Source organism: Osmerus eperlanus, chromosome 10, assembly GCF_963692335.1.
Source record: "Osmerus eperlanus chromosome 10, fOsmEpe2.1, whole genome shotgun sequence".
Lineage (NCBI taxonomy): Eukaryota > Metazoa > Chordata > Actinopteri > Osmeriformes > Osmeridae > Osmerus > Osmerus eperlanus.
In genome coordinates, this window is record NC_085027.1 from 15434733 (window position 1) to 15446252 (window position 11520).

Sequence of the window (11520 nt, forward strand, 5' to 3'; positions counted from 1 at the left end):
CACTGATTTGCTTTATAATGCACATCATTTAGTTTGCACATTTATGCTAAGCTATGCCTATCTCAGGTGATTTCACATGGATTGCCAATGTTTTTCACTGTTGAATTTCAATAGTTCATTGAAAAAGTGCAAATTGCAACCAATGTCCAGCTCGCCACAACCAGAATCCCAGCCGTTAATAGGCATGCAGCTCACCTGAGGGTGAGAAAACCCCAATTAATATAAATCTGAAACACCTGCTCGGGTTTAGCCCTTTACATTTGCTTCAGTTATTACATGTTCACTTACTATTGTCTGTTAGTTGTAATAGAGACGTGGTTACACAATAGTAGCAGCTTTCTCAAACAATATGCCGTTTACTGATTGTCTTGTCATTCCGACAGATACAGACAGAATGAATACTGTCTGTATCACTCCTGTAGACACTCCTTTATCAACTGACTGCGGGCTTGAAGTTCGCCCAACTGTTTCTAAACAGTTGAGTCTCTGAGACTCGGCGTGCTTTGGACCCCCAAACAGCGCTATATAACAGGTGTTTTGCCCACATCACGTTATAATACTGACAGATCATAAATAATAGAACAATTTGTATTACTATCATTTTATTGCATTGATCATTATGGTCTCAACAATCAAATGAGTCCCATCTAGCCTAGACGTGTTATCCTACAAAATAAACACATTATTATTGTTTAAGTATGCAATCGTGTGCAAAGATTCCCTGTTATAAATGGATATAATAGCCTACCACAGCAATCAATAACCGTTACCAATGCAACATTTAATATTGTGTGTGATTGAAATTCACGTAGCCTATAGGCCTAAGTGTTCATATAGCCTATGTGTCACTTGCAAAAGGTAAAAAATTGTTAGCAGTCAATCCGGAACGCTCCATCTCCAACCAGGATACGACGTCGTGGCAACGTTGTTCACACCACTAATTGGCAACATTCGCTATAAAAAGTTGCTACACCAGAAGGTAATGTTGCGATGAACACTAACTGGAAAAGTTGTGTGTTCGTAGGGAATGGGTATAAATGAATCATTGTTATTAAATTATTTGGATCCTTTTAATATAAAGGTATTGTGTACAAGATTTATGAAAATAATATCAGAGGGGCCTTGAAGTTAAATTGATGTCTGGTCAAGAATTCCATAATGTTCATCTCAAATATAGTGACCGTTTAGACTAGTTCAAGGTGCAATTTCAATTATTGATCTCTCAGGCATATACTGTACCAATTAGCCTATCTCAAGCAGAAAACCGAACAGAGTTAAGACTAGTCTCCTTGGGGGATGAAAAATCCGTGCATATCCATGTGGAGCTCTACATTCACATATGCTCGAGCAATCTCCTTGAATGATTTAGCATCAAGCACCAGGAGAAAGTCAGACTGTCCTGGGTTGGAGTTTATGACTGATATTAGGACAACACCTGAAGACAAAGATAAGTAGATTGGAAGAGGAAAGTAGATTGGAAGAGGAAAGGAATATTCTCCAAAACTAACAGCATATCTTATATAGAAACTAAAATGTGGTCAACATGCAATTGGTAGGCAAGTCCAAAAAGTAATATCCTACACTAGATGAGATGGACCAGTACAAGTGTTAAGTTCTCAGACAGCCATTAAATCCTACCGTCATCTTCTGCCTCTCCATTGGGCCTGGGTATAAACACAGGTTCTGAAGGCCAACACTTGTCCTCATGCCACTCTATCATGTTCTTTGTCTCAACGTCAAACTTCATGATCTACAATAACAGCTGAGGTGATTAGCACATAGGACGATAAGCAGGACATTGAATGTAATCACATAGACATCTATATACCTTTGTTGCCATTCCAGTCGTCTCCACACAAGTCATGTAGGCAAACCTGTGCTTCTTCCCGTTGAAGTCATAGTTCAATCTGGGAACTTCCACCCCTGTTACAACAGATTTCAGGACTTTTAAAAAGATAGACCTATGCACTGTACTGTTGTTGACCAGACACCTGAGTTGGCCTTACCTTGACAGACCACCTCTGGTTGGCAGAGAAGTTTGCCTTCTTTCTGTTTTACAGCGCTGGCTGTCGTATACTTGAGTGTCACTAAATCTTCACCAACCTCAGCACCCTACATAATTGAAACCAGAGGATCAGAGGAAGAAGAGGAAGTAGCACAATACTGTTGAAAGTGTCGACATGTTTGCTTTGTTTTTACTCTACTTTGACTATTCATCTATAGATGTCCTTTATTTCTTTTGCCTGCTCTGGTATGTGTTGTCAAACAAATGGTGCTTCAGTCATTTCAATGTAACCTCTTGATTTTTGTTGTACGTTCCAAGGGCAGGTCCATTTACAACTCTGAATATATTTGTACTTCAGCCTTATGATAAAGATTAGGTAAATCATTGATAAGACAAGACATGGACAAAGATTATCATTAATTATTTTCCCATTACACTGTACCTTGTCGGACTGTACTGGAAGAGCAAATCTTCTGTAGGTTGGCAGCTTCTTTAAGGACCCAGATTCCTCTTTAATTTTGCTTAGATAGAACATATCGTATAAACTGTTATCTTCATAGGCAATGACGTCACAGACAACGTGACCATCCTCCTCAAAGGCATTCACATGGTGGTAGACAACCATGGCACCTGTGTAGTACTTTGTCCCCACCTCTTTGCCGGTTTTCCTGTCTATCAGGTGAATCAGAGTCTGTTCAAAGTTGGAACACAAATATATGTCCAGTGAATAAACCACATGCTGTAACATTCATTTCTGAAACATTAACTTATCTATTGCTTGAGTAATGTCCAGCAACCCTTACATTTTCCTCTGGAGAGTATTTCAGACAGCTGGCCCAGTTGATCCCTCTCATGTATGCAGTGGCCATCTTGAGTATATCCAGTTTCAATGGCTGTTCAATAAAGATGAAGTAATTGTCGGTCATGCCGAAGCTGTGGTAGTAGCTTGGGCTGAGGAGGGAACGGCAAGGAATGGTGCTCAGCACCTCCACGTTCTTCAGAGCAGGTGTTGCCTTGGCGGCATCTAGCAGGGAAGATTGAAAGATGTGCTTCACTGTATTGAACAAAATTACATAATTTATCCCTTAGGCAAAGCATTTTAGCATAGCACTGTAGTTGTGGACAGGCCTACAGTATAGTAGGAGGAATACTGAACCCAGCGCTGTAGCTGCAAAGAACTTGAAAAGATGGCTCAACCTATTATCGGATTTGCTCTCTAGGCAAGTAACATGCTGAATTATCTCTTTATAAGGTCAATGTATGCTACTGTCCTTGTCTGTTGTCTCAACAATTGAAATTAAATCAGATGTCCAGAATCTCAATAAATAGGTGACCAATCAATTTGAAGGAGGAAGCCAAAGTCCAACTTTTAAGGAGAGTATGGAGAGTCAGAATGTGCAATGTTTTTATAACATACCTTTCTCACAGCTGGCTGGAACCTTGAATATTGTGTATTTTGTTTTGCCCTTGTCAGCTATAGTTGTCCCCATGTTGTAGGTGTTTCCCTCTTTATCATAATGTGGGTGAGATGTCGCCAGATTCACAGCTAGGTACTTCAAGTAATCCACCTAAATAATAAAGCACAGTAGACAAACACATAAAACAAAGCATTTTCTTTATATATTCTTTAGAAAACCTGTTCTTTAGAAGAACTTCTAGCATGACTTTGCGTTACCTTGTCTTGAGTCTCTAATGTCACAGGGTCGATCTTGCGGATGTAGTTTGTTTCAGAAGTAGCATAATAATCCTTCCCATATCTTAGAAAGTTGTTTCCACAGTTGTCAGTGAAATCCGGGACAGTGTGATTGAGAAAAGTGATAGCTCTGGAAAATTAGGAGAATGCAGACGCAGATTCAGTGTGCCTGGTAGCCATTTACAATTGAAAAGTGCAGCATTGTTTCTGAGTGTGTCTTTCGGGAATATATATATATATACCATATGTGATTAACACTATTAACCCAAGTGAACCAACCTTGAAATAAAGTTTTTGCTTGGATCTGGATAGGCCATAGTCCCCATTTCAGAGACAACTATTCTTTTGGCTGCAATGTTGTCCTTGTATGTGTCCCCTCGTAAATATTTGCTTCGGTAAATCATTTCTCCTTCAAAAAGATATTATATCAGCAATTAGGAAAGTCCTCATTTTTGGATAACCTCCCTATTGTTTCTATCTCTATGTTATTCAGATAGAATGTCTTCACACTTGAACTAAAAGAGTGCTAACATGCTTCTTACAGGTGTTTCTGGTCCCTTTCAGTCAAATAGTTATGCAAGTTTGCCAGTGTGTCTTCAATGTCAGTATCACATTTAGTGTATTTTAGGTTTGTGTTATAAACTCACTTTATAGAAAAGAGAAAAATCTATTTTAACATCATACCATCTTTGAAGGTGAAGCTGTGCATCAGGGCCATCCCGTCAAACCAGTGGTTATAAGAGGTTTCTCCAAGAGAAAACATCCCTGGTCCATTGCGCAGTAGTGTTCCTTGTAGCCAGTTGGGGATGTTACCTACATACAATGTATTGTCTAATTAGTGTTCAAGTCCAAAAACTGGTCACTCGTCCACATTGTTCCAGATTACCAGAACATAAAACACCCAATCAGTTGAGAAATCCCATGGTGTTTACATGCTGTATGTACACGACAAATATATAGGCTAAGAGATTAGTATAGAAACCGAGTCCACAGCAACAGCAGTATAGCCTACCATGTAATATTATGGGCCAATATTTCTTTTTAAACCAACATAAACTCCAAATTTAGGTCTGGCGCCCTATGCCGACTGTAGGAACAATTGACAATGGTTGGTTGAGAATCAAGGTTTTGAACGTAAAATTACCACACCTGTGAGATCCGCCTTCGTCGGATCTGGCTTTTCTTCTTTGTTTTTTGAGTAGTCATAAGACATAATGATGCTTTACGAAAGTACGGTCCCGAGGTGGTTCGAGAAAAGTGCTATATAAAGTACACATAAAACCACTCCCCCTAAGTTAAAGTAACCTATAACAACGTTTGATTAAGAAATCAATGAGAAAAGTTGCTTATCTTATCTGTGTCATCTGCATTGCTCTATCGCTTATTTATTGGGTGAGGTGGATGACGTCAACATCAAATGGTGCTCAAGCCCTCCTCTTTAACGCCCCATTGGCCTAAATAGGATAGGTCTACCTCAGTGACCTAAAATAGCTTCCATGCCCTTAACTCAATACTAAAGCAGCAAGGGCCGTTCTTGTACATTTATATAATTGTACATTCTTTGCTATCTTACCGGATGTTTCTCAACGAAAATAAAACATAAAATTGTATTTGAATTACCTTTGTACCGGTTATGGGTTCTGTATCAGGGTCAGTTACGATAGCATATGAAAACATGGTTATTTAGATTAAGTGATGTTTCCCTAGAATAGATGATATGCTTTGGATAACAATACTTTACTCTGCAACACCCACTTCTATGCCATGTTGTCGGAGATTAGTTGAGCATAAAGGTTGACACAAAAGACATGAAGATAAGACGTTTTATTAATTGCAGTGTCTAGACATTCTAATGTGTTTTGGGTTGTCGACTTTGTTAGGCATCCCCAACTCATCAAGCGAAATAGCCACCAACCGTGTAGGCCTAACAGATTTACCAAAATAACGTTGCCCATCGAAAACACTGCAGCAAATAGCCTTTTGTCTCAGATGGTTTTGATCAAATGTTTTTTCTTTTCTTTCTATCTTACCCTATCACATAGACAGTAAGCTTCGTAAATTACGTTTGTATTAACTTTATTTTTAATTTCTTTTGAAATCATTTATTTCTAAATATATCTTCATGACTGGATTCAACCGTTTCTGATAAGTGCTGTTTTTCACTCCTCAAAAATGTTTTAGCCTATAATTTTAAAATATTTTTCACATTTTAGTGACATAAACTATTATTATTATTATTATTCCGATGTGGTAAATATGTGTGGTTTTGTGATCTGGTGGGAATGATATGAATGAAGTCGATAAAAAAGTATATATACTTTTTTATCGACTTCATTCATATCATGAATGAAGTCATAATTTCAGCCACATAAAGTCAGCCACAATTTGATCTTGTTTCAGACAAAAGACAAACATTTATTACTGACAACGTTAAAAAAGTGAACCTCCTTAAGTTTCTCTATTTGCAGAAGCATCAAGTAAACTAATCTTTCCTCAAAATTTGTTAATTATTGTGCTTTAACAGTGCATATTCCATACCTTCTTTCTGCTTCATGACATGGCCAATTTTGTCATTCTTCTCTGTGAGCACTGAGCAGGTGGCCTATGGTATCTAAATTCTAAAGTGGTTTGTTTAATATTAATGTCCTCAGAGCTTTCCTTTTATTATCATCAATTAAAACGTTTGCTTTGTGTGGAATGCATGTACATTACAATAACTGTAAGAGCTTAAACATCACAATTCAGATAAGCAATATTAATAGGAAAGTCATGGAATAATTCTTCTAAGCTACAGTATCTTACCAGTAGCCCTAAATCATTTTGTATACATCCTTTATATTATGTACAATGACTTTGGACCAAGAAGGGTGTTGACACGAGCCTAGTAGATTTATTTTGCTGCTATTTGTCTGCTATTGTTTGTCAAAAGATGTTGAGTCTGCTCCCTCCGTTGTGGTAAGTTTGAGCCAACTCGTCTTATTTCAACTGGAAGGCTGTTTTCTTAACAAGGCAATCTGGCATAAAGTATGATGTAAATACCAGGGGGAATAGGAATGTGATGATCATGTTCACATCAGTACATGTCAAAGGAAAAACTACTTATCACATATTTAGAATAACACAAATGCAGTATCGAATTATTAACCCTGTTTCTCCGTTATGTATCACTATTTATCATGATCTATCACCCAATCACAATTTTTATGTAGAATAAATAGAACAATAAAGAAACACACATCATTATTATGTAGGCATTGAGGGTATCTGGTAAATGAATGGATTACTTCTTCTTTTGGGTACAGCATGTCCAATAGTATGATTCAAACATATTTTTTCTTCGTGTATTTCTTGGGAACTAGCATCAGTTTGGAGGACAAGCCCTGAAATCAAGAAGACTTTCACTGTGAGGTTTTACTGATGTCTATAGTGCAATCATGCCCCCTGCTGGTCATGTTGGTCAGTCCTGAGCAGGGATGAAGAGCCCATGCAAGTCTATGTGAATACTGGCATCAATGGAGGCTCGGGCTATTTCTTTAAAATGTTTTGCGTCGAGTACAAGCATGAAGGAGGATTCCTTTGGATCGGAGGAGATAACCGAGGACAAAATTACACCTGAAAAACAGAAACCATGAGATATTTCAGATTCCCTGTCTCATTGTGAACACACTGTATTACCTATACCAGAAGGATTACAAACGACCTGACTTTACCATCATCCTCCTCCACAGCTCCAGGTGAAGCCACAAAGACAGGCTCTGAAGGGTAGCAGTTGTCTTGTGTCCAAAACAGATGCTTCCTGGTCACAGTGTCCACCTTTGCAATCTGTGTACCCAACATCACAACATATAGCAGATTACTAAAACAAAAGCAGATAAAAGTAACATTTTCCATTCATATAGGAGCATTTTTGCTGTTGTTGAAAACAAGTGCTATACCAGAGCCTTACCATATTTGGCTGTGGAGACCACTCCACCCTTGAGCCATAGAAGTATCGGTACTTCTTGCCGTTGAATTTGTAATTGATCCCCGGTAACTCCAAACCTGATTGACAGTATGCGCACAGATTAGATTTCGACTGTGAAGTGACATATCATAATTTGAAACATGCTGTTTGAAACATACTGTATTTATGACAGCGAAGTCCTACCTTCAAATACTGTGTCAGAACAACAGTAGATAGAGCCATCTTTCTGGGTTACTGCTGTGGCAGTTGTATCTTGAAGTGTCACCAGGTTAGTTCCTGTAGGAGTGTCCTGGAACAGAAATTCGACCAGTTATCATCAGGTCCCTTTTATAGGATTTAGTGAGCCTTTGACATGTATCCAATACGACGGTTCCAGGACAAAGCAGAGTGGTTGTTCTGTACCTTCTGCACGTTCAAAGGCAGAACAAATCTCTGAACAATGGGTGGGGAGAAGCTCTTGTTGTTCTCAACGAACTGGCTGGTCTCCTGTGTCATGTTCTGAATGTAGAACATCTCGTAGATGTTGCTTTCTTCGTAGATGATCATGTCGAACACCACGTGCCCCTCATCCTCGTAGGCATTGACGTGGTGGAACACCATCAAAGCGTCGGTGTAGAACTTGGTTGACACGATCTTGCCCGTATTCCTGTCGACCAGGTGGATCAGCGTCTAGATCACCAGCAGAGGGATGGGTGTGTCAGGAGTGGGTTGCCATACTTGGGAGGTTATGACGAAAACGAGAAGCACAAAGGGTTGTATCAGTATTTGATGAGAATGTAGAAAATGGAAGAAAAAGGGGTGGTCATACAGTGTCTTCTTTATCGTATTTGAGGCAGCTGCCCCAGTTGACCCCTCTGAAGTAAGCTGTTGCCAGGCGGAGAATGTCCAGCTTGAAAGGCTGCTCGACGAAGATGATGTAGTTTTCCGTCATGCCGAAGCTGTGGAAGTAGCTGGGGAACAGGGTGGAGCGGAAGGGGATGGAGCACACCATTTCCACCTTTCTCAAAGCAGGCTTCTTATTATTTTTATCTGGAGGGGCAGGGGCAATGTATAGTAAAAATGAATGATTATATAATTTCTGAATTACTTCAATGAGTGAACAACCATTCAACCATTGTTTTAATTGCACACAAATGACAGAGCTGAAGTGCTGGTGGGGGGAGGGGAGGTGGGATCGACACCTCACAGTGGGGTAGTTAACAAAACAATTCTGTTCACACCTGTTGGAGAGGATTGAGGAACAGATGAAGTTATATCACTAGAAAGCCATGTGTCTGTGAATGTTAAATTATTTTATGGAATCTACAACAATGAGTGTTACTATTTAGCTCGTACATTTCTGTATACAATCTTCATACTTTGTTATGGCTGGAGCCAGTAGTTTCCGGTATAATAGTACAATAACATCTGGAAATATTTTTCACAGAGGATCCTTAAATACACCAATATCTAAGTTAATTTATTGAGTGTTACTCTTATTGTACATTATTTACATTTAAAGAGCTATCAACATTGAGTACCAGGATACAAAATGGACACCAGCATTACAATTGTTACATTGAAGAATCATGTTATTGTTGTCCTGTCTTAGTACCTGAAGCATCAGCTGGGACCTTAAAGATGATGTACTTGGGCCTGCCAAAACTCATGAGAGCAGTGCCCATGTTGTACGTGTTCCCCTCCTCGTCATAGTGAGGGTGTGCTGTGGCCAGGTTCAGAGCTATGTGGTTCCTGTAGTTGGTCTGAGGCCCAGATGTAGAAGAATTAAAAAAGATTAACAGTTGAATCAAGTCATGCCAGATTGCACTTATTTAACAGGAATGGTGTATATTTATAAACATGCAGTAAATGTCATGCATTAATAAAATATAATTATAGATTTTCCTTAGGTTAGCTGTCTAAATTTGAACTTACCCTTCCAATGGTTTCTAAGGTCATGGGGTCAATTTGATTGATGTAATTAACTTCTGATGAGGCATAGTAATCTTTACCATACCTAATTATGTTTATTAGGTTGTTATCTGTGAAGTCAGGGATGATGTTGCAAAGGTGGCTGAATGTTCTGACACAGAAAGACAAGATAAAGGTTTGGAAAAATGCTCATTCAATGTGGTGGTGTGTTGCTGCAAGAATTGAAACACAGGATTTCTGGACAAGATCAAAGACAAATACATAATAATAATAATAATAATAATAATAATAATAAAGATGTGGCAGTGAGCTTTGAATACCTAGAAAATATATTTTTGCAAGGGTCAGGGTAGATCATCGTCCCAAATTCAGACACAATTATCCGGTTGGCTCCTGTGTTTTTCTTGTAAGTTTCACTGTTTAGGAACTTACTCCTGTAATAGACCTCACCTTCAATACACATTAAAACATTTTGGTCAGCTAGAGGCTCAGGCATAAAATGTCTTTATGCATTGTGTCACTGTTATTCCTCTCTTACCATCTTTGAAGGTGAAGCTGTGAATTAAGGCCATGCCATCAAACCAATGGTTGTAGGCCATATCCCCCACTGTGAACTTTCCGGGTCCATTACGCAGTAAAGTCCCTTGTAGCCACTCAGGAACAGCACCTGTAAAACAGATAACATAGGATATAGGAAATCAAATGTGTAAATTGTGCACGTTTGTGGTGTGTGTAATAAAATATTAAGTGGGAGTGATATGATGAACGCATTTGTGATAAGACACCTAAGTAGAGCAATAATAAATTATTGCAAGAAGTTCTGATCATATTTGGATTAGTGTTGTCCCCTCATGAATTAAATTACGTTAACATTTGCGATTAATAAGTGAATTATAGGCTCAAGTTAATAATGCCTGAAGTTTGTTTAGTCGATATGTCATTTATTTGGTATCCTGAATCCGGCAACCTGTTGGGAAAATTGGATGAAGTTACTTTAAGGGAACTGAACTTTAAGGGACGTAGAGAAAGAGATAAGTGAACTTGTAAACAGAGTAACCTAACAAAAAAGATACATAGTTGTTTTTTCTTTGTCTTGATAGACAGAGCCTGTATTATAACTGTTGCCTAAACGAAGTAGAGCTGTCTTTGCAAAGTAACCTATCAATGATCAGACGCTACGTTACCGTTTTAAAGCTAAAATAAAATACATTTGAAAATTAAATGTGTCGGTTGGTTTGGCATAGATAGGTCCAAGAATAACATTAGCATAAGCAAACTAATCATTTTATAAGGTTACAATTGACATTACGAATGAAATACAAATACACGAAACAAAGGTGGTTCCGCCTATACCTTTTATTTCTGCCTTGACAGGGACAGGAGTTTCAGATCCGTTCTTTGCAAATATAGCCTGCATGTTGTATCCGTCAACTTTCGGTGCTGCTGCAGTAACCAAACTCTGTTATAGTTCTGGTATAGTTTTCTATTTGAAGTAATTATTTCGTTGCTTCCCCAATGTCGTTTCCATATTCATTTGTTTTTAAGGGTAAGTCTCTTGACTGTTTATTCGAATGATTACATAACTGAACCACATGGTTTAAATCCATGGTGGGCAACAGTCCACTATGGGTGTTATCTTCTCTCAGCACAATTTTAGGTACATCTTATCCTACAGTATATGGCAACGTGAGAATTGTTAAATTGTCTGATTGTCCTTATCTAAATTATATTGCCTTTAAAGAACATATATATTTCATGTCGATAACACTTCAAGAACCACAATGCTGGTTCCACCTTATGTATGCAGATGCAGATTCAGAAGCAAGTTTGTCTTTATGCTACAATTGTCATGCATGTTTTTTAAAGGAATCATTTGAACTAAATCCCAATTACCAAGGATTTAAATTTCACTCTGTGTTAGAGAGCCTCAGCAAGTTCCAGATACTT

At 38.4% G+C, this 11520-nt stretch overlaps 2 protein-coding genes across 2 annotated transcripts; both read right to left on the reverse strand.

The window, feature by feature from the left end:
* Positions 1–599: 599 nt before the first annotated feature.
* Positions 600–5012, reverse strand: bco1 (beta-carotene oxygenase 1). The gene is made up of 11 exons (XM_062472007.1): positions 4848–5012; positions 4383–4511; positions 3978–4107; positions 3681–3828; positions 3423–3573; positions 2809–3029; positions 2448–2696; positions 2007–2112; positions 1829–1923; positions 1639–1750; positions 600–1435 (listed from the first exon to the last, which is right to left on the reverse strand). Exons 1-11 carry the CDS (start codon positions 4909–4911, stop codon positions 1281–1283), a joined length of 1560 nt encoding a protein of 519 aa, XP_062327991.1. The 5' UTR covers positions 4912–5012; the 3' UTR covers positions 600–1280.
* A 1313-nt stretch (positions 5013–6325) lies between these two features.
* Positions 6326–11119, reverse strand: bco1l (beta-carotene oxygenase 1, like). The gene is made up of 11 exons (XM_062472002.1): positions 10927–11119; positions 10112–10240; positions 9894–10023; positions 9577–9724; positions 9257–9404; positions 8471–8691; positions 8065–8331; positions 7846–7951; positions 7645–7739; positions 7409–7520; positions 6326–7310 (listed from the first exon to the last, which is right to left on the reverse strand). The coding sequence occupies exons 1-11, from the start codon at positions 10988–10990 to the stop codon at positions 7156–7158; spliced, it is 1575 nt and encodes a 524-aa protein (XP_062327986.1). The 5' UTR covers positions 10991–11119; the 3' UTR covers positions 6326–7155.
* Between the last annotated feature and the right edge of the window lie 401 nt (positions 11120–11520).

Excerpts from the sequence above, each read along its gene's own strand:
- bco1l (XM_062472002.1), bottom strand. The coding sequence starts at position 10,990 with ATGCAGGCTATATTTGCAAAGAACGGATCTGAAACTCCTGTCCCTGTC. Across the intron at positions 8,692-9,256 it reads GGTCCCAGCTGATGCTTCAG|ATAAAAATAATAAGAAGCCT; the intron begins GTACTAAGACAG and ends CTGCCCCTCCAG. Across the intron at positions 7,740-7,845 it reads TTCTGACACAGTATTTGAAG|GTTTGGAGTTACCGGGGATC; the intron begins GTAGGACTTCGC and ends ACTGTCAATCAG.
- bco1 (XM_062472007.1), bottom strand. The coding sequence starts at position 4,911 with ATGTCTTATGACTACTCAAAAAACAAAGAAGAAAAGCCAGATCCGACG. Across the intron at positions 4,512-4,847 it reads GACGAAGGCGGATCTCACAG|GTAACATCCCCAACTGGCTA; the intron begins GTGTGGTAATTT and ends CATTGTATGTAG. Across the intron at positions 2,697-2,808 it reads AATACTCTCCAGAGGAAAAT|ACTCTGATTCACCTGATAGA; the intron begins GTAAGGGTTGCT and ends AACTTTGAACAG.